This window comes from Rhododendron vialii, chromosome 9a (assembly GCF_030253575.1).
Source record: "Rhododendron vialii isolate Sample 1 chromosome 9a, ASM3025357v1".
In the NCBI taxonomy this organism is placed as follows: Eukaryota; Viridiplantae; Streptophyta; class Magnoliopsida; order Ericales; family Ericaceae; genus Rhododendron; species Rhododendron vialii.
This window is the reverse complement of record NC_080565.1, coordinates 16,398,414-16,419,061: the sequence shown is the minus strand read 5'-3', so window position 1 is coordinate 16,419,061 and position 20,648 is coordinate 16,398,414. Positions and strand designations below refer to the sequence as shown.

Genomic DNA, 20,648 nt, shown 5'->3' with positions numbered 1-20,648 from the left:
CCACACTGGCTAAATTGATGGAATGAATAGAGCAACATGCCATAATGGAGGATGACATACTCCGTGAGGATGGCAGAACGGTTGCCGAACAGCCGAAAGCATCTGCCAAAAAGGTAGATAAGCCAGAGCCCAAGACTTATAGAGAGAGAAGGGAATATGGGCAGGCTAAGAAAGAGCCGTACAAAGATAAGCAAGCTCCTGACCCAAAAGCTTTCTTTTCTATCACTACGGTTTGGAAGGAACCAATATACAGGATTCTTTATCGAATAAAGAATCAACCATATTTTAAGTGGCCCCCGAGTCTAGACGGAGACAAGGATGCAAAACGTGCTACGAATCAGCACTGCAATTACCACAAAGATTGGGGCCACATGACCGAGGATTGTGAGATGTATAAGAGGCACCTTGATGATTTGGTCTCTCGGGGCTATCTCAAGGAATTTATCCAGGAGGATCCTAAGGAGAAAGGGAAGGCTATGGAGCTGGGTTACGAGCAAAACCCTAAAAGAGTAATCCATATGATACATGGGTTGGCCACACCTTATACGAGAAATGAGGTTAGGCTGTTACAAAGGCAAGTTAAGCACGATCAGCACGTGATGCGATTGGGAAACAAGAAAGGGCGAGAGACTGATGTATGCAATGAGAGCTTGGCATTCAGTGATGATGACCTGGCAGAGGTCCAAATACCCCACAACGATGCCTTGGTTGTAACCCTACGAGTTGGGGAATATGACATTGAGAGAATTCTAGTGGACTCAGGAAGTTGTACAGAGGTGTTGTACTACGATGCGTTCAAGAAGTTGGGATTGGCCCAAACAGATTTAGAGCAATCTACAACACCCCTGATCGGCTTCGGTGCAGGAGCAGTATGGCCCCTTGGAAAGGTAACACTACTTGTTCGGGCTGGGACAGTGGTATTGAGGACAAATTTCTTAGTAGTCAATGTTCCCTCTTCCTATAACGCGATTATAGGAAGGACATGGTTGCACAAGATTAGGACAATTTCCTCGACTTATCATCAGATGGTAAAGTTCCCAGGATCGAATGGGGTTGAAGTGCTCAAAGGCAATCAGAAAGTGGCTCAACAGTGTTTGATCTCCATCATTAAAACAGCCCCAAAGGTCCACCATGTTCATACGTTAGAAGTACCAGATCAACCAACTATCGAGGATGTTGGAAGAAGCCCGGCTGAAAAAGTGGTTGAAGGTTTGGAAAAGATTCAGATCAACGAGACTGATCCTGAAAGATATTTTTTAATTGGGGAATCATTACCGGCAGAGGAAAAGGCTGAGTCAATAAGATTTCTGAAGGAATATATCGATGTATTTGCATGGGTACCAGAGGAGATGCCGGGAGTGGATGCAGATGTGATCTGTCATCATTTAAACATTGATCCCCAGCATAAATCGGTCATTCAGAAAAAATGAAGGGCAGCCGTGCAGCATGTGGATGCAGTAATAGAAGAAGTCGATCGTTTACTAGAGGCTAAAGCGATACGAGAGGTCTACTACCCAGAATGGTTATCCAACACCGTTGTGGTGAAGAAGAAGAATGGGAAGTGGCGTGTCTGTGTAGACTTCACAGACCTAAACAAAGCGTGCCCTAAGGATTGTTTTCCTCTTCCAAGAATTGACCAGTTGGTTGATGCAACCGCTGGTTATGAGCGAATGAGTTTTCTCGATGCATATTGAAGGTATCATCAAATTGCTATGTTCGGCCCTGATCAAGAGAAGACTTCGTTTATCACTCCACGAGGGTTGTACTGCTATAGTGTTATGCCGTTTGGACTAAAAAATGCTGGGGCAACATACCAAAGACTTGCAACCATTATGTTCAAAAAATTGCTTGGAAAGATTATGGAAGTTTACATAGATGATATGGTGGTAAAAAGTCGAGATAAACAGGGGCATATAGCTGATTTGAAAGAGGTTTTCGAAATCTTGAGGAAGTACAAATTGAAACTCAACGCCTCGAAATGTGCGTTTGGAGTTGGTTCAGGAAAGTTCCTGGGACATTTGGTAACCATGAGAGGGATAGAGACTAATCCCGATCAGATTGTTGCCCTACAGAGGCTACAAAGTCCCAAAACCACAAAGGAAGTCTAGAGACTGACTGGAATGGCAGCAGCACTTAACAGGTTCATCAGCAGGTCAAGTGATAAGTGCAGACCCTTTTTTCAATTGCTGAAAAAGAGGGAGGGATTTGAATGGGGAGTAGAGTGTGAACAAGCCTTCCAGAACCTGAACAAGTATCTGGCCGAGCCCCCACTTTTGTCAACACCGCAACAAGGTGAGTCTTTAATTCTGTACTTAGCTGTTTCCGAGCATGTAGTAAGTGCAGTTCTGTTAAGGGACTTAGGGATGGAACAAATCCCTATTTATTATGTTAGCAAGACATTGCTAGATGCGGAAACGAGATATCTGCCTTTAGAAAAGCTTGTCCTGGCACTTAAGACAGCCACGAGGAAGCTGCCACACTACTTCCAAAGCCACAAGGTTGTGATTTACACAGAGTTTCCATTGAAGTCACTGCTACGAAAAGCAGACTTCTCGGGAAGAATCTCGACTTGGTCTGTCGAATTAAGCCAGTATGATATCGATTATCAGCCACGAACGGCAATCAAAGGCCAAGTATTGGCTGATTTTGTGGCAGAGTTTTCTCCCACGGTGGCTCCCCTGCCTCCTATGAGAAAGGAGCAGGCAACAGAGACATCACCCATGAAGAATCAACCCCTAGCCGAACAGGATCCTATGGAATGGAAACTATTTGTCGATGGATCAGCATGTAATACTGGTTCTGGAATTGGTGTTGTCATTCTTCCTCCTGAAGGAGTTTTGATTGAACTATCTGTTCGGCTTGGATTCAGTGCATCAAATAATGTAGCAGAGTATGAGGCACTCTTGGCTGGGTTGCGGAGTGTAAAAGCCCTAAAAGCAAACAGGGTTAGGGTGTATTGTGATTCACAGCTTGTGGTGAACCAGCTGTCCGGCGAATATGAAACTCGAAATGAAAATATGGTGGCCTACGTGCAGGCAACCAAGGACCTGCTTGATACCTTCGAGAGGGTGTATATTGAACAGATAAGCTCGGGACAGAATGCTCATGCAGATTCGTTAGCTTGGTTGGCTACAGCTGTACCAACCGAGTTCAAAAGAAAGGTGGCAGTCGAATATCTGAATGAGCCGAGCATTGGGAGGAGTGTAGACTTGGTCTTGGACGTGAACCAAGGACCAAGTTGGATGGACCCAATCATGGAGTTCTTACGAGACGAGATACTCCCATCTGACAAAAAGGAGGCCCACAAAATAAGGGTCAAATCTACTAGGTTTTGGCTGTCCCCAGAGGGTAAGTTATACAGGAAATCCTTTACAGGCCCATATTTACTATGTGTACATCCTGAGATGGTACAAAAGTTCCTTCATGAAATCCACGAGGGAACATGTGGGAGCCATGGTGGAGGCAGATCTATTGCCCACCGAGCAATTACTCAAGGTTACTGGTGGCCACACATGCAAGAAGATGCAAAGGTGTATGTGAAGATTTGTGAGAAGTGTCAAAAATTCTCACCTATGATTCGAACACCCGCCGAGGATCTGGTGCCTTTGACAAGTCCCTGGCCTTTTGCTCAATGGGGGATGGATATCGTGGGTCCATTGCACAAAGCAACTGGGAATCGAAAATTCCTGCTTGTGGCAACTGACTATTTTACAAAGTGGATTGAGGCAGAACCATTGGCCAAAATCACTGAACCTATGATAGAAAGATTCGTGTGGAAAAGCATCATCACTCGCTTTGGGGTCCCTTATTCATTGATTACAGACAATGGATCCCAATTTCAGAAGAAATTCAAGGTTTTTTGTGCCCAGTATGGAATACGAAATTATTATTCCACCCCAGCCTACCCTCAGAGTAATGGGCAAGCAGAGGCGTCTAATAAAACTATCCTTGACGGGATCAAAAAACGGCTGGACAAAGCTAAGGGGAAGTGGCCTGACGAGTTACCATTGGTTTTATGGGCACACCGAACAACGCCTAGGAGGTCTGCGGGAGAGACCCCCTATTCATTAGCTTATGGAACAGAGGCTGTCACACCTTTGGAAGTCGGTTTGCCGACCAACAGGACCGTTTTGGTTGAAAGTGGAGGCAATGACAAGGCCCTTGAAATCGAGCTTGATCTCGCCGAGGAGAGGAGAGAAAGGGCATTGGTCCATTTGGCTTCCTACCAGGACCAGCTAATGAAGAGCTATAACAAGCATGTTCACCCTCGAGAGTTTGGTGTTGGGGACCTCGTACTACGAAAAGTGCTCGGCAACACCAAGGTGGCCAATGAAGGTAAGTTGGGGGCCAATTGGAAAGGCCCATATCGAGTTACCGAGATTGTTGGTATAGGGGCCTACAAATTGGCAGATTTGGATGGTCATCCACTTCCGAGACCTTGGAATGTCCATAATCTACGAAAATTCTTTGTTTAAAGAATCATTTCAGTTTTGTTTTAGATGTGCACTACGTACTTGTGTGGGAATTACGAATATAATTCCTTTATTCTAGTTTTGATTATTCTAGTTACAAGGGGTACGAATAACGCCCTCTTGAGTTTTGCAAATTATGAATAAAGTCCCTTTTAAGTTTACTGTTGTGTTCTTGGTATTTGTTTGAAAAATACGAACTACGAGATTAGTTTCCCTCATTCGTATTGGGGAGCAGGGTATACATTTAAGTACGTGACACTTAAACGTTATCAAACACAAGTAATTTTGAGTACGTGAAACTTAAGAAAGAAAGTTGTATGTCTATTCTTGAGTACGTGAAATTTTGAGTACGTGAAACTTAAGAAAGAAAGTTGTATGTCTATTCTTGAGTACGTGAAACTTAAGAAAGAAAGTTGTATGTCTATTCTTGAGTACGTGAAACTTAAGAAAGAAAGTTGTATGTCTATTCTTAAGTACATGAAACTTAAGATACACTTAGAATTTGTTTAAGTATGTGACACTTAAACATGTCTTGTTTTGTTTAAGTACGAAACACTTAGAATTTGTTTAAGTATGTGACACTTAAACATATCTTGTTTTGTTTAAAGTACGTGAAACTTAAACATGTCTTGTTTTGTTTAAATACGTGAAACTTAAACATGTCTTGTTTTGTTTAAGTACGTGAAACTTAAACATGTCTTGTTTAAGTACGTGAAACTTAAACATGTCTTGTTTTGTTTAAAGTACGTGAAACTTACAACAGTTGAGTATGAGAAACTTAGGAACATTCAAGTATGAGAACCATTCAAGGTGGAACGTTTTTAAGTACGTGAAACTTAAATTCAGAACAGGAAATCATGTGTGAAGGATTTGCTAAAGTACGAAATACTTATGCAAACAAATGATGATCGAAATACGAAATATTTAGATTGCATCCAAACAGATACTCCAACACGAGGGGAGCCGAGCAAATATCTAAAGTTATGCCACAGAGGGCCAAATACATGTTTTAAAATAAAGTATTGATAGTACTGGTGCCACGCAGGGTAAAGAAGCTATGGTCATGAAGGACCAGCCAGGTGATTTAAATCAAACCAAAAACTACATGCTACTCTTTCAATCCAGGTTCTGGACATCCACAAGTGTTCTGTCCGGTTCCTCCGTTGGAGCATCACCATCTGTTGCATTCTCCTCCAAAATAATGGGCTCCAGGGTTGAAACCCGAGCAGGTGATTGAGCAGGATGCACATCAGTAGCTATGTCTTCTTCAGCATCGGCAAATTCTTCTATCTGCTATTCAATGTCATCTACTGGATGCTCCGCTGGTTGTTGAATGATCTGGGCACGGGTGCTCGGCAAATCATTATCTTCCCAGAGGGGTGAATCTTCTGCAACCCCCATTTTAGTCAAACAAGCCTCCCAGCAGGCAGCCCAGATCTGATCTTGGATGGCAGGCATCTGCTCCACGTAACTGGAAGTGGTAGCATCAAAACCCTTCTGGTATCCATCTTCGTAGGCCGCCTTTTTTGTATTGTCAATTTCAGACAGTGCCTGACTGAGACCCTCCTCGGCAGTTTCGAGTTTCTCCTTGGTCGCTGCTGCTTCCGCCTTTGCCTTATCTCTCTCTCTCTCTCTCCAGCCTTGTCATTGATTGAAGTTGCCTTATGTTATCTCTCAACAGCCTGTTGCGCTCTTGTTCAACCTCTTGAAATTTTTGATTCAATGCAACCATCTTTTGAATAAACTATGGGTTACCAGAGAGAGTTAGTAAAGTACAATACTAAGTTTGCAACTTATTTGAGGAAAGGTTCTCAGTTATTACCTTAATACCACTGACGAGACCAGTGGATACTAGCCGGTCAGGTGCAGATCCAGATTCCTTCTGCATGTCAACAGGGAGCAGCAACCCTTGAGCTAGGGCAAGTGCTGTTTCTGATGAACTAGCACTGTCCCCAACATGAACAGGATGGTCACCCCTGGTGAATGAAGGAGTCCATGTTTGTGGAAGTACTTGAGCAGTTGGTGACACAGGGAGATGGGTTTCTGTATCAGCTTGTGAAACAGAACCAGCAGGGTCCTCAGATCTAGGTCGTTTGTCCCGATGAGCGTTAGCAGCATCAAGGGGACCATCCTCTTCCCGAGGAGAAGAGGACGATCTTGCTGATCCCCCCCTATTGCGACGTGATCGTGGGGGCGGGGCGCCAGTTGATGCTACCCTGCTGGTAGCACCACGTCCCCGTGTGGAGACTGTGAGTAGAGAGCTCAGGTTAAGAGGTTGACGGGTCATTGTACCTGGTGATCGAGAATAACCGGAGGAGGTAGACTGGCTGGTATCACGATTTAAAACCAGTTGTTCGGGCTGTTGCTGTTCAGAAACTGGTCCACGTGTAGATCTTCTGAGTCTTAAACGAGGAAGCGGCACGCCTTCCGAAATGGGAACTTCACCAGGTTGACCAGCAACGGTAACCCCAACTTGAAGTCTTGAAATACGTTGTTGAGGAGCAGTTGATGTGGAGGTAGAAGCAGCACTGGTGCTGGGATGGGCAAGTCTTCTGTCAATGACCCCTCTGTATGAAGGGTCGTATCCTAGCAATATATCAGCGTCTCGACCCCGACCAGCTATTCAGGTACCTGGTTCTCCTGTGTATTTTAGGATCCTGTTTATGTCCTCTGTTCGGACGTAGCTCGGCTCACGTCTAGGACGTTTGTTAACGTTTTCAGCTGCAAGATCGGAGTTATAAAACAAAAATTAGACACATACAAAGCTATGAGAGAGCAGTAAACGAAGAAATTGCAAAAGATAAAAAGCAAGAGCATACGTGGATAGCCCCATATGTGGGGGCAATGGAGCCCTAGCACTTGGCCATCCTCTCCTAGTGGCTCAAAGGCTCCAGTGACATAAAGGAAATCAATCTCATGATCACGAGCGGAGTCTGGCAGGTTGAGCACGAGACGCTTTTCTGCCCTTCTAACTTTGAAATAGTAGGTATTATACTCAGGGTTTAGTACAATACTGTACCACCACTGAATATCCCAAATTCCTAACTGGGTCCCCAGAATCCTATTCAAAGCTATTACACCCATTATCAGCCTAAGGACGTTTGTTGATACTTGCATGGGGGTGAGACGATACCAATTTAGGATCTGGCGGAGTAATGGGTGAAAGGGAAATCGGACTCCACCTTCGACAATGGCCACAATAGGGATACACATTCTATCCCAGGAGCCACCATCCCTATCCGCTCCTAGAGGGGCGAGTTCGAGTCCTACGTTATCTGGAATGACATATTCCGACCTAAATGCCGCCATGGCAGCAGGGGTATCGCAGAGTTTCCTAAACTTACTGGGTCTAGGAGGGTTATCATTATCATCCGCCATGGGTATACTCAGAAAAGAAGAAAAACTGGAAATGGTTACGAACTGAAACCCTAGAAACAACCCACAAATCTGAGAAATGAGATCTCAGATGGAAACCAAAGTAGAAGAAATGGAGTAAGAACGAGGATCTTACGAGAATACTGTGACGATTCCTTGGAATGCAATCGAATTTGTAGACGGCGGCAATGGCGGAAGGCTTAGAGAGAGAAAGACTGAAAGTACGAGTTTTTTCGGGTGAAAACCCAAAAGGAGCCCTTTCAGGGGTATAAGGGCGAGAGACGGAGACGAAACGTCTCCTCTCACGCCGTTATAGGTTAAAGTAACGGAAAGCAAAGACCGTTTTGACGCCGTTTCAAAGAACATCAGTTCGAAATTAATGATTGGCATACGAAAACGTGCCACGTGGAGTCATTGCCCCGAAATGGTATAATGACGGAGGCGCCAAAGGGCGTCAATGAAATACTGAAATAATGACTGCACGGGATCAAAAGATTGTGGTCTAATAAAGTTTTGTTTCTAAGCTTCATTTATTGCCCCCGAACAGTGGTAAATAGAAGAAGCTGGGGAGCAATTGTAGGGAGGTATTCCCGAGCACATACATTTCATTGCCGAACACGTGATATTTGGGAACACGTGGTAAGCACGATTGGACTTATGGCCGGTCAGAATGGAGAACAGCGATATGGACCAATGATATGGGAAGTCCTTGGTCCATGAAGTCTGTTCGGCTAATTAAAGGCCAATGACATGAGAAGTCAGTGGTGTAAAACTAAACTGTTCGGCAGATAGAGACATTCTCATTACGTTTGAACCAAGTTACATGTGAAGTCCTTGGTCTAGGCAGTCTGTTCGGCAACGAGGCCGAACAAGGAAAGAACTCCAAATCGATTGTTGGAGCATAGGGAACATTCTGGAGCGATCCAGAAACAATGGTATTCCGTTAAGGAATAAGATCCCGAGAATATAGGATCTGAAAAGGATACCCAATGAGAATGAGATGTTCGGCCAGTAATGGAAAGGAATCCTAAAAGGACTCCTTTCTATTAAACTGATAAAGGAAACGAGAATCCTTGATATCCTGGGTTTCCTATACGAGTTGGGAATCCTATGGCAATAGGGATGCTTGGGCGCCAAGCATCCAAATGTCTATATAAACAGAGTAAGCCTAGAGGTAAAAGGTACGCAATACTTTGCATTCTTGCTTTCCTACTGATAATTAGGGTTTGACTGCTAGTACGTGATACTAACTTTGGCATCGGAGGGCCTTTGCCATGAGAGGCAGAGGTGCTCTCACCCCCTGTCTATTTTGCAGATTAGGGTTCCGACGACGAATTAGAGTTCCGGTGAAGAGGCACGAGAAAGCCGTTGCAGTCCAGTTGATCCGAAGCATCAACTGTTTTCATCCCCCTACACCGACAATTGCATTTGCCTTCGTCATGAGATCCAAAATCTCATTGACCGTAAGGTTATTGACACCCCTCCTCCAGATAAACCAAATACCATTTCAAACCCTTTATCACAACATAACACCCCCTTTCGTATCAACCAAATCACCTTAACCCCAGATCAAACCACCCAAGATTTTGATCCAACCCTTTTCATTACCTCTGATACTCAACCTAAATCGGTTGTGAAAATTCTCGAGGAAATTGCTCTCTGCTTTCTGTGGGAATGGAAAAATACGTGGGGAGACCTCATTTCAGATTGGGAAGAATTCGAAGCAGCCAACTTTCAGAGGGATGCTGAACCACCATTCGAGCCTAGATGGGAGGTTGATTGGCAGAACATTCATGCTAACCCTCTCGATTGACTTTCTCTATACATGATGTTTAAAGGTCAGAGCGAGAACTATCAGATCCCTCAAGAAGTTCCCGAATGAGATTGGGATTCAACCCCGAATGAGTATCAACTTTTAGCTAGGGATGACCCGCTGGATATGTTTTCTCCACCTGCAATGTTTGCTGAAGAATTCCAACCCGAGATGACAGCCTATGGTTGGCCAGAATTTGTTCCAGACTTCTACCATCTCAATAATTTTGATGACGACATCGGCCATACCCCATGGCATCCGAATCTAGGGCTCCTAGAGCCAGAGGAAGAGGTGGCCAATAGTGAGTTTACCCCATGGATTACATTGTGGAAGAAGCTGAGTCAGAACCATCAGTCACCTTCCCGAAGGACGTTGATGTCGCCATGATGAACTTATGGGAAGACGAATCAGGAGCCAAAGTAAGACCATAGACCAGCTCTGAAGTTGTCAACATAAAAGTAGGAAATGAGGAATGGACTGTGAACAAGGTAGTAATGGAAGCCGAGCAATGGAAACCAGAGGACCTTTGGGAAGATCTGGTTATCGCTGATCTAGTGTCCAACCTCCAAGATACCACCATTGAAACCAAGCGCAAAACTCCCATTGACTTATGGAGTGAGGAATCAAAATACCGCCAAATTGATCATTTGACCAGGAGTGGCCGTATCCATCAACCTCCTAATCTCCAAACCAGAGAATCCTTTAACCCCGCAGCTCCACCAGCCAAAGAGCCCTCAAACTCTTTTACTACCCTGACCAAAAACACTTTTTAACCTTTTGCTCCACCAGCCAACCCTCCCATCCTAAGAGAAACCTCTAAGGAATGATCAAACAACAACTCGAGCAAACCCAGGCTAAAATGTCTGTTTGGGATGTGCTTGTTCATTCCACTCGCCATCGAGAAGGGCTTATCCAAGCCCTTTCCCACCTGAAAGTTCCCTCCAATATAACCCCTGATGATCTCGTGGCACTCATCAAGACCATACCCATCAAGCATGCTATACCTTTTACCGATCGAGATCTGCCCGCCGAAGGAACAGGCCACTATGTCACTCTGAAATGTCATGGTAAATGGGTCCCGGCGATTCTAATTGACAATGGGTTAGCCATCAATGTTTGCCCGCTCCGTGTTACTTACTGCTTAGGGTACAAAAATAAGGATTTCTCTCCATCAGAAGTCAAAGTTCGAGCATATGACAACACTCGCCGCGATGTGGTTGGAACCCTCATGCTCCCTATGACCTTTGGATCTTATCAAACTGAGGTAGAATTTCATGTGGTGAGCATCCCTGCTTCTTTCAACTTGTTGTTAGGAAGGCCATGGCTGCATCGACCAGACATCATGGTTGTGCCCTCCACCTTTCATCAGAAAATCCGTTTGGGAATTGAGACAAGAATGGTCACTATTCATAAAGACTCTGAGATCTGCACACCTATTGAAGACAATGCCCCACTTTTGGAAATCCAGCATGGGGAAGAAGACATTGTTCTGGGAGGCTTTTTGTTGGATACCTCCAATGTGTCTTTTCGGTCAGGATTGATGATGATTTTGTCATTAGCAATGTCGCCATAAAGATAATGAAGAAGATGTCCTACATGCCAAGTCTAGGATTGGGAAAGAACCTACAAGGACCTACAAAGGTTGAGGCCCATGGAACCCTCATGCGCACCATCGGCCTTGGTTATTTGTCCTCAGACGGTAGTAAAGTGAACAAGGGAGATAGATTGGAAGACTATTTTGTTAAAGAGAAAGCAAAACAGGTCTACCAACGTCAACCAGAACCGTTTTGGGATAAGGAAACTAATACTCTACTGCCAGGGTTCGAGATATTCGCTAACAATGTTTAGCCGAAAAGTAAAGAAGAATTCGAGGTTGCCAAGGAACAGGAGAAACCAACTGATTGGATTGAGGTCTTTAACATGGGGAGTCTAGCGGTCCTGTTCAAGGAGGACGAACCAATGGGTACAGTCATGGAAGCTGAAGTATTGATGCTGGGACAGGAGGTCCCTGAAGACCCAACTTCGCTCATCATGGATGCCACGGGAGATTACAAAAACTAGACTTTCATACCAAGTGCAACGTGCCAAGGGTCTGATTCTGAGTCCGAGTCTTCTGAGTCTTCCGAGTCTGTTGAGTCTGAGTTGGTGCCTCTTGGCCCCACTCCTCATGGTATGTACTTTGAATTTGAGTTTACCTGTGTGTATGGTGCCCCCCAGGCCTTTGTTAATGATGAAATAAATGAATCTGATTTCGTTTACTTCCCTGATTTTATAATAAATTGTGTCGACCCTGATGATGAAGGGATCAATTTCGATGGGGACATCCCTAAAGAAATCTGATCCCTAGTCGAAAGAGAAGATGAAAGGCATGCTCAGCCTGTAAAAGAAGAAGTTGTTTTAATAAATTTGAGAGATGAAGGGAATCCCCGGATGATTCAGATCGGATCCGCGCTATCCGCAGAAGTGCGTCAAGCTCTCATAAGTTTGCTGAAAGAATTCGAGGATGTTTTCGCATGGTCACATGCTGACATGCCTGAAATCGTAGATCACCGGATTCCTCTTCATCCCGATGCAAAACCTGTAAAACTGAAATTAAGACGCATGAGACCTGATTGGGTGCTTAAGATAAAAGAAGAGGTCACCGAATAGATCAATGCAGGATTCCTAATAGTAACTGAGTACCCTCAATGGGTTGCAAACATCATTCCTGTCCCTAAAAAGGATGGAAGAATTAGGGTCTGCGTTGAAGTCAGGGATCTTAACAAAGCAAGTCCGAAAGATGACTTCCCATTACCACACATTGATGTACTGGTTGACAATACCACTGGGCATGCTTTACTTTCCTTTATGGACGGTTTTTCCAGATACAACCAAATCCTCATGGCCCCAGAGGATCGGGAGAAGACCACATTTGTCACTGAATGGGGAACTTATTGCTATCGGGTAATGCCTTTCGGGCTAAAGAACCCAGGATCTACTTATCAGCAGGCCGCTATGACCTTGTTGCATGACATGATCCACAAGGAAGTAGAGGTTTACGTTGATGACATGATCGTTAAGGCCAAGGAGCGAGAAGGGCACCTACCTGCACTCAGGAAATTCTTTGAGAGGATCAAAAAGTACCGGATGTGCCTTGACCCGGCCAAATGCACATTTGGAGTCACAGCCGAAAAAATGCTCGGATTCATGATTACCATCCGAGGTATCGAGGTCAATCCGTCCAAAATCAAGGCTATTCTAGAAATGGAGCCGCCACGGTCCAAAAAGGATGTAAGGAGCTTCCTCGGTAAGGTGCAGTTTACTAGTTGGTTCATTGCCAAACTAACTTCGACCTGCGAACCAATCTTCCTCCTGGTCAAGAAAGGTGTGTCATTCAAATGGGATGACAAGTGCCAGAAATCTTTTGAGGCAATTCGAACTTATCTGCAAAATCCACCAGTATTAACGCCCCCTATAACGAGAAATCCTTTGATCCTATACTTGTCGGTCACTCCATCTTCTATGGGGTGTATGCTGGCACAGGAAGGAGACGATGGGGTTGAAAGGGTTGTTTACTATCTGAGCAAAAAAATGGTCGGATGTGATGAGTGTTATACCCCGCTAGAAAAGACGTGCTGGGCACTCGTTTGGGCTTCCAAGAAGTTGAGACACTATATGCTAGCCTATCCAGTAAGGCTAATTTCTCGAATGGATCCCCTCAAGTACCTGTTCGAGAAGTCGGCCCTCACGGGAAGGATGGCATGATGGCTACGGATGTTATCAGAATTTGAATTAAAGTACGTCACCAGGAAGTCCATAAAAGGAAGAGCTGTTACTAACTTCTTAGCCGACTGCCCAGTTGAAAGAGGTGAAGACGCTGAGTTTAAGTTTTCTAACAAAGACATAATGACTCTAGCTGAAGATGTTTGGAAGTTGTACTTCGATGGGGCTACTAATCAGAAAGGGTTTGGAATTGGCATGTTGCTAATAGCACCCGATGGGTCTCACATTCCGCTCACGTTCAAGCTAAATTTTGAGGTCACTAACAATCAAGCAAAGTACGAGGCTTGTATTGTAGGTATGGAAGCAATAATTGAAATTGGTATAGAGAAATTGGAAGTAGCAGGGGATTCCAACCTGGTAGTGCCACAAGCCAATGGTGACTGAAAAGTCAAATAAGAAAAGCTAAAGCCGTATCAAGAAGACCTTGAGGATCTCATCCCTCATTTCAACAAGGTAACTTTTACTCATGTACCAAGGCTCAAGAATCAATTTGTGGACACCTTAGCAACGTTGGCTTCCATGGTTGAAATTCCCATTGGTGTGAAGCTGAGGCCAATTGTGATCGAACAAAGGGACACACTGGTATACTAGCATGTCATGGTCGTTGACGAGCCTGAAGATGGTCACCCTTGGTATTATGATGTTTGGAGATTCATGGAAAGAGGAGAGTACCCCATTGAAGCAAGCAAGAAAGATAAAGTCGTCCTTCAGAGAATGGCAACTCAGTACATCATTTACGGAGGAAATCTATACTAGAGGTCGCACTATGGCATGCACAAGTTATGCATCCATGGTGCAGAGACAAAAAGGGTAATGGAAGAAATCCATGAAGGTGTGTGTGGTCCTCACATGAACGACATGATGCTCGCCAAAAAGATCCTCAAGCAAGGATATTTCTGGTCCACCATGGAAACAGAATGTGTGGAATACATACGGCGATGTCACAAATGCCAGATTCATGCCAACCTCACGCATGTCCCACCATCTGAACTGCATCAAATGACCTCGCCATGGCTTTTCTCAGTATGAGGAATCGACGTCATCGGAAGGATTGTGCCAGCGCCGTCTAATGGTCACAAGTTCATTTTGGTGGCCATTAATTACTTCACAAAATGGGTAGAAGCTGCTTCTTATGCTACTTTAACCGCAGTACAAGTTGCTCACTTTATCAAGCAAAATGTCATCTACCGGTATGGAGTCCCTCAAGCGTTTGTGTCCGACAATGGGGTTCATTTCAAGGGACAAGCTAGGGAAGTCTTCGACGAATTCCAGATCTAAGTACACAAGTCAACAACCTACTGGCCATAGACCAATGGAGCCATGGAAGCAACTAACAAAACAATCAAAGCCATTCTGGAAAAGACCATTCAATCCGCAAGAGATTGGCATGAGCAGTTGCCGCTAACTTTATGGGGGTATCGCATGTCCGTGCGTACACCAACAGGGGCAACCCCTTACTCTTTGGTCTATGGTATGGAGGTTGTACTTCCCATTGAATTGGAAGTTCCATCTCTTCGGACTATGATCGAGTGTGAGGTCCAGGAGGCAAAATGGTTAAGTAATAAATTTGAAGAGCTCAAGTTGTTCGACGAACGACTATTGAGGGCTCTCTATCATATTCAAAGGTATCAAAGGAGAATTGCATGCGCGTTCAATAAAAAGGTGAAGCCTAGGGACTTGTCAGAAGGCGATATGGTTTTAAAGGAAATCCGAGCACCAGTTTACGATCCATGTGGAAAATTTCGACCAAAGTGGTTCAAGCCATACATCATCAAGACTATCCTGTCTAGAGGAGCTACACAGCTTATTGACTTGGACGGAAGTGAGTTTTCAACTTTGGTCAACCTGGATCAACTCAAATGCTACTATCCCTAAGAGAAGCTTGCTGGGCTGAAAACTGCAAGGGCGGGCAGTCCCAAGAAAAAATTAGAGCAAAAGCCTGCTAGGTTGAAAACCCGCAAGGGCATCCTAGGCAAAAATTAAGGTGTATAATGGATGAGCTCGCTAGGCCGAAAACCCGAAAGGGCAGTACTAGGCAAAATTTAGAGCGCAAAAGGAGAGTGTCAAAATCAGAACAAACCCTATCCTGAACTACTTTATGACATGATTCCTTTTTTATAAGGATACATAGGCAGCCTTACTCTAAGGCCCAGTCACGATCAATCAAAATAAAAATTCTAGGTTGTGAGAGTTCAAAGCACTGAACCAAAGAGGGGGAAACCCTCCGCGACTCATTTTATTACGATAACTGCTTCTAATACATAAGGCTGAGCATGACTTTCGAAAACAAAAAGTGCAACATGATGAAAGCAGGTCCACAATTTATTCCATGGTCAGGGTAGTAGGATTCACTACAACACATTCCTTCTTTTATAGCGTCAATTTATAGCGTTCTTTTATAAATGCTATAATTGAGATGCATTTAAAACGTTCCATGTGAAACAACCGGAAAAAAGAGAAGAACCAAACCGCGCAACACCTTTAATAGCGTTGTAACATGATATTATAGCATTTAAAAGTGTGACCCGAAAAAATCAAAAGAATTAGGGCTCGTGCTCAAAGGATCGCGCTGCAGTTTTTGTAGGGTAATTCTGTCGACCCAAGGAGTTTCTCTCTCCGCATTACAAGAAGACAACGCTTTTCTGTTTCGTTGTTCATCTGTTCCGTAGGAGAATCCCGTCTTCTCAAACGGGGATCGTCCATCGATTACAGCTATTGGTTTCCAATCGCCTTTCTTTCCTTTGTTCTTCAAATTGATTTTCGGCAAAAAGGGTTTCAGATTAATATCAGATTTGGCTGTACCATGCCTTTCCTTGAATAGATCTGGTGCATTTGGAGTCTCTGTGGCTGAAGGGAGTTGTCCAGATAAAGCTCTCCGAAATGGTTTTCCGTCGACTTAATGGTTTTTTCCATATAGGATTGTCTTCAACTGCTCTGCTGCGCCGACTTGGGTACCAGGTTTTTAAGTGTCCATCCCCCTCTCTTTTGAATTCGAAACATCAGGATGTTCTAGATGGGTTTTGCTAATTTTCACTCTCTTGTCATTCTCAATTGTTTCAATTGGCCAAATCTCTTGGATGAGAAGTTTGGAAAATAGGTTTTTCGGCTACATTCCACAGATTTTGCTAAAGACTTGTGTTAATGTTGGTTGGGCTTTTTTCCTGCAGTAATCTCTGTTTAAGGGCTACCAATAATTTGGGGATGATTCTATTTGGTCCCCTCTCCCTTTATTTTATTAACTCGAATAAAACATTTTAGCAATTGTTTTTAGTTTGTGGTAAGCACTTGGAGATGGAGTGTGATTCTCATTCCACTAAATTGTATGATAGCTCAATTGAGAAACTGACTTTGGAAGTTGTTCCCTATTTATGGTGGAAGAGTAGACCCTTTTAAGTTTGAGAATGGACTTCATGATTTTCGGAGTGTGCCTCCAACAAAGATGAGCGGTCAAGCACTCAAGCATCACCAAATATGTGATTTAGCTTATTAACCTCAAGGATTTTTGTTTGGGTTCTGATTTATTTGCTGTGGTACAATTAGGATTTGTCATTTTATATATTGAATTAATTGATATATTTTCTTTTGTTTCTTGTTGTTCAGACTTCAGACATGTGAGCTACTGGAGGGATTGAACTACTTGGGTTGTGTTTTCCTTCAATGCATTATAAAGAAGCTTGGTTTGGTTCAATTCTTCTTTTATTCTCTTTCTACAAGAATAAAGTAGTATTTCCAACGTGTAAGGTATAGGTTTCTTAATGCCATGATTCTTTGTGTAATCACCTTAATGGGATAACTAAATCTATGTGTGTTGATTAGGATATATGGAAGACATAAGTAGTAGTCTTGTGTTTAGTTGAACCATGAATAAACGTGTGGCAAACTCATTTTGGCCATTCCCTTGCACAAACATTATGTTAATTTGAATCATGTTTTCTTTACCCTCTTTTTGGTCAAATGACTAGAATCTAGACTACATCCATGGAAGAAATTTTGCTGTCTCTGCCTTGTTTGATGGATAATGCTCATCGCTTTTGTTGGTTGAGCATGGAAAAGTTAGTCTGTTCTTTGTCTGCGTCTGATCAATAGCATCTTTATGAGTGGTAACTAGTACATGTGTACATGTGTTAAAGTCTTTTTGACGGAGATGATGACAAATGATTGTTGGTTGTCAGTTTTGCATGTGTGTATGCCTTCTCTGCCTGTTAATGAGCTATGTTTTGTATTTTTGTTCTGATGCTTTATAACTTCTTCTCCACCATCCAATACTTTGTCATTTCATTTGCTTATGTATGATCTAAACACTGTTAGATAAACTACGGATAGTGTTAATGGGTTTTTTTTGCTCGGTAGTGATAGTGTTAATTAATGTATGTTCAAGTCGATCTCAAATGGGACATGTAGAATGTAATCGACAAGTTAAAGAAAAACCAAGTAATTAGTTATGATTTTCTTCATTAATTGAATGGTATTGTGAACTACTTTGAATAGTGACGTTTTCCCCCCTTCTTTTTGAAACTTTCTAGAGTTGGCAACCATTGGAGGACCACCACCTACACCCATTTTTCCTCCCTCAGTATGAATGGTAATTAGTTTTGGGCTTTTGAGAAAGATTGCATAATTTTATATTCTTGCATCTGAATTAATGCTAATTGCTCCCATGTTTGTACCCTAGGAAAGATTGTTTCCATCTGGCATGTTTGATTGAGCTAAGTAGCGAGTAGGTAGGAATTGGAAGAGGGTATGGCTCTGCTTGACAGTATACAACTGTGCTGTTTGAAGGGGAAAATGAGTCTTTTAATAGATTTTTCATGTTTACAAGCATGAAACTGTATATGTTCTGGCATTCTAAAGAGCAATTTCCCTGGAGGCAAAGTAAAGAGAAGGCTTGTTAGTTTCTCTACTTCCCAGTAACTGCTGGTCTCTGCAGGATAATGTGTATCTTAACATAAAAGAACTTTAATGAAGTCTTCAAAGCTTGATTCTGACATTTTTTTTTGCAAAAATACCTAATACGCCTTTTTATACTGCAGTCGAGTGCTAGGAGATGCTAGTTCTGCAATCACTTACTTTGAAGAGAGTGTCAACTTCCTTAAGAAAGTGCCAACTGATGATTTGGAGGTAATTGCAAATGTAACTTGTATGATGTATCATGAAAACTACGTCTTGATTTCAAGACTAATGTTTGGCAACATTGATGAGGTGTTACAACTTACAAGCATGCTTTGGTATGGTACACCATTCTGCGTCTAATGTTCTTGGAGCTATTGCAGATCATACATACGCTCTCTGTTTCACTTAATAAAGTTGGAGATCTAAAGTATTATGATGAAGAATTGCAAGGTGCAAGAAGTTACTATTTTCAGTCGTTGAATGTTAGTCGGGATGCAATCAAGAATCATCCCAGTTCTCCATCTCAGGTCAGCAGCAATTCTTTAGATTCGTATAACATGACACTTGTCTACTTAGATTTTTCTAGCCTTCGCAAAAACTACACAAAGTAGTGTAATAATAGCACTGATAGCACGATCTATGGATCCTGCTACAACTTATCAATAGAGCTAAGGACAAGTTTTAGTTAGCCCCATAGCCAAACTCGAAGTTTCCAAAATTTAAGTACGGTCCGAGTTGCGACTCTTGTGGTCTTGCTACTTGCCATGCTGGAATAATAGACATTTTTGTGACAAATTAGGGTTTATTACTACCATTTACTAGTGGTATTCTCACGAAAAAATTAACCTTCATACAGTGGCAAGCGTGAGGAAGTATGGAGTTACAACTTTTTAAGTGATATTGTTTACTAGTTTGTATTCAATACACATGAACATGTGCAGCAAAAGCAGGTTTGAAAACTGGTTTTTCAATCCAAAATAATGCTAAGTGCTATTTCCACAGAAAATAATGGTTATTTCAAAATAGGTTTTCCTTTTTTCCTGTCTCTCCCACTGCCTCTGGCCACTCCCCTCTCTCACGCCAGTGATCCCTTCCCTCCTGCAAACCCACAGCAACCCCTCTCCAGACTGGGACCCCTCCAAATCATCCCCTCCTCACATACAATCTTCTCTGGTAAACTCCCTGCTGGTCATTTCCCACATCTGTCTCCGGCCAATGACCCCCTCGTATTTTGTGCTAAACATGTTTTTGGTTATCACGGTTTACAGAAATTAACAAAACCATGTTCTTGTATGATGCAAACTTAAAACTGATCCTTGTTGCCAAATAATGTCTTTCATTGCTTTTTTCGGCAGCGTGGGAGTGTATCAAAAGAACTCCAAAGTAATTCAGAGGAAAAATTAAAAATCGAGTTCTTGGGCAAAATGTTGACCATGAACTTTATGAAGGATTTCCTTTCTTTGAGGTTTTCTTCATTGTTAAATTCGTTATATTTTCCAGGTGCAACCAATGTTCTGACTTCTTGAGGTTTACTATTGAGAAATGAATCTGCTCAAGTTTTTGCATAATACTTTGTTGAAACCTTTTGCACTTTCTGAATATGGTAACTTCTTAGTGTATGTTACTTGCACTCCCTTTTGGTATGTTACTAGGATTTGGTTTGTTTAGTGTACTTTCTCCTTAGGTACGACCATTTTATGAAGTCATCACGAGAGTGCTTATGAATGATAACTGTGGGAATTATACTTATGACAGCGTAGAGTTATAGCGTGCATTTCAAAATGCTATCTATTGTGGTGAATATATAGCGTTTGGTTTTGCAGTTAATCATATTTCTAATATGTTGGGTTCCTTTCAATAATTTTATATTTATAGGTATGTGGATGGCTTTGGGAGCAGAAAGGGTATAAGCTCGGCAAAGAAGTATGCTTCAAGTAAAGAAATCTGTAGCATGCGATTGTTGGCCTCGTACATTATTACATTTTCAGGAAGGAGGAATTAGATTTTTTTTTTCAATGAGTCTAATTAGTTAGACTCTTTTATGTAGTTTGAGTTGAAAAATTCTTTTTCCAAGCTAATGTAATGAATCTGTATTCAATATTGTACATTGACGTTTGGATATAGTTGGTGTTGAATGGATTAAATCAATTTTATTTCTTAAATGAAATTACCATGATCTTATTTGAAAATGCTAGTATATTGGTATTTATGGAATTTTAAAAAAAATTCCAAAAATTGGCTAATATAGCGTTCTTAAAACGTTGTAGAAACTTTACATTCTATAGCATTTTTAAAACGCTGTAGAAACTTTACATTCTATAGCATTCTAAAAACGC

The 20,648-nt window shown here is 42.6% G+C and overlaps 1 protein-coding gene across 5 annotated transcripts; it reads left to right on the top strand.

Moving 5' to 3' along the window:
- The first annotated feature begins 16,235 nt into the window (after window positions 1-16,235).
- On the top strand, window positions 16,236-20,431 carry LOC131301722 (protein NCA1-like). Of its 5 annotated transcripts, XM_058328110.1 has the most exons (6): window positions 16,236-16,380; window positions 17,023-17,156; window positions 17,948-18,004; window positions 18,453-18,540; window positions 18,693-18,839; window positions 20,188-20,431. In XM_058328110.1, exons 2-6 carry the CDS (start codon window positions 17,080-17,082, stop codon window positions 20,248-20,250), a joined length of 432 nt encoding a protein of 143 aa, XP_058184093.1. In that variant the 5' UTR covers window positions 16,236-16,380; window positions 17,023-17,079; the 3' UTR covers window positions 20,251-20,431. The 5 variants fall into 5 exon arrangements, 2 of the variants coding, with proteins under 2 accessions (XP_058184093.1, XP_058184094.1); XM_058328111.1 differs by having other exon boundaries at window positions 16,246-17,156; window positions 17,948-17,995; XR_009191409.1 differs by lacking the exon at window positions 18,453-18,540 and having other exon boundaries at window positions 16,326-17,156.
- Window positions 20,432-20,648: the final 217 nt, after the last annotated feature.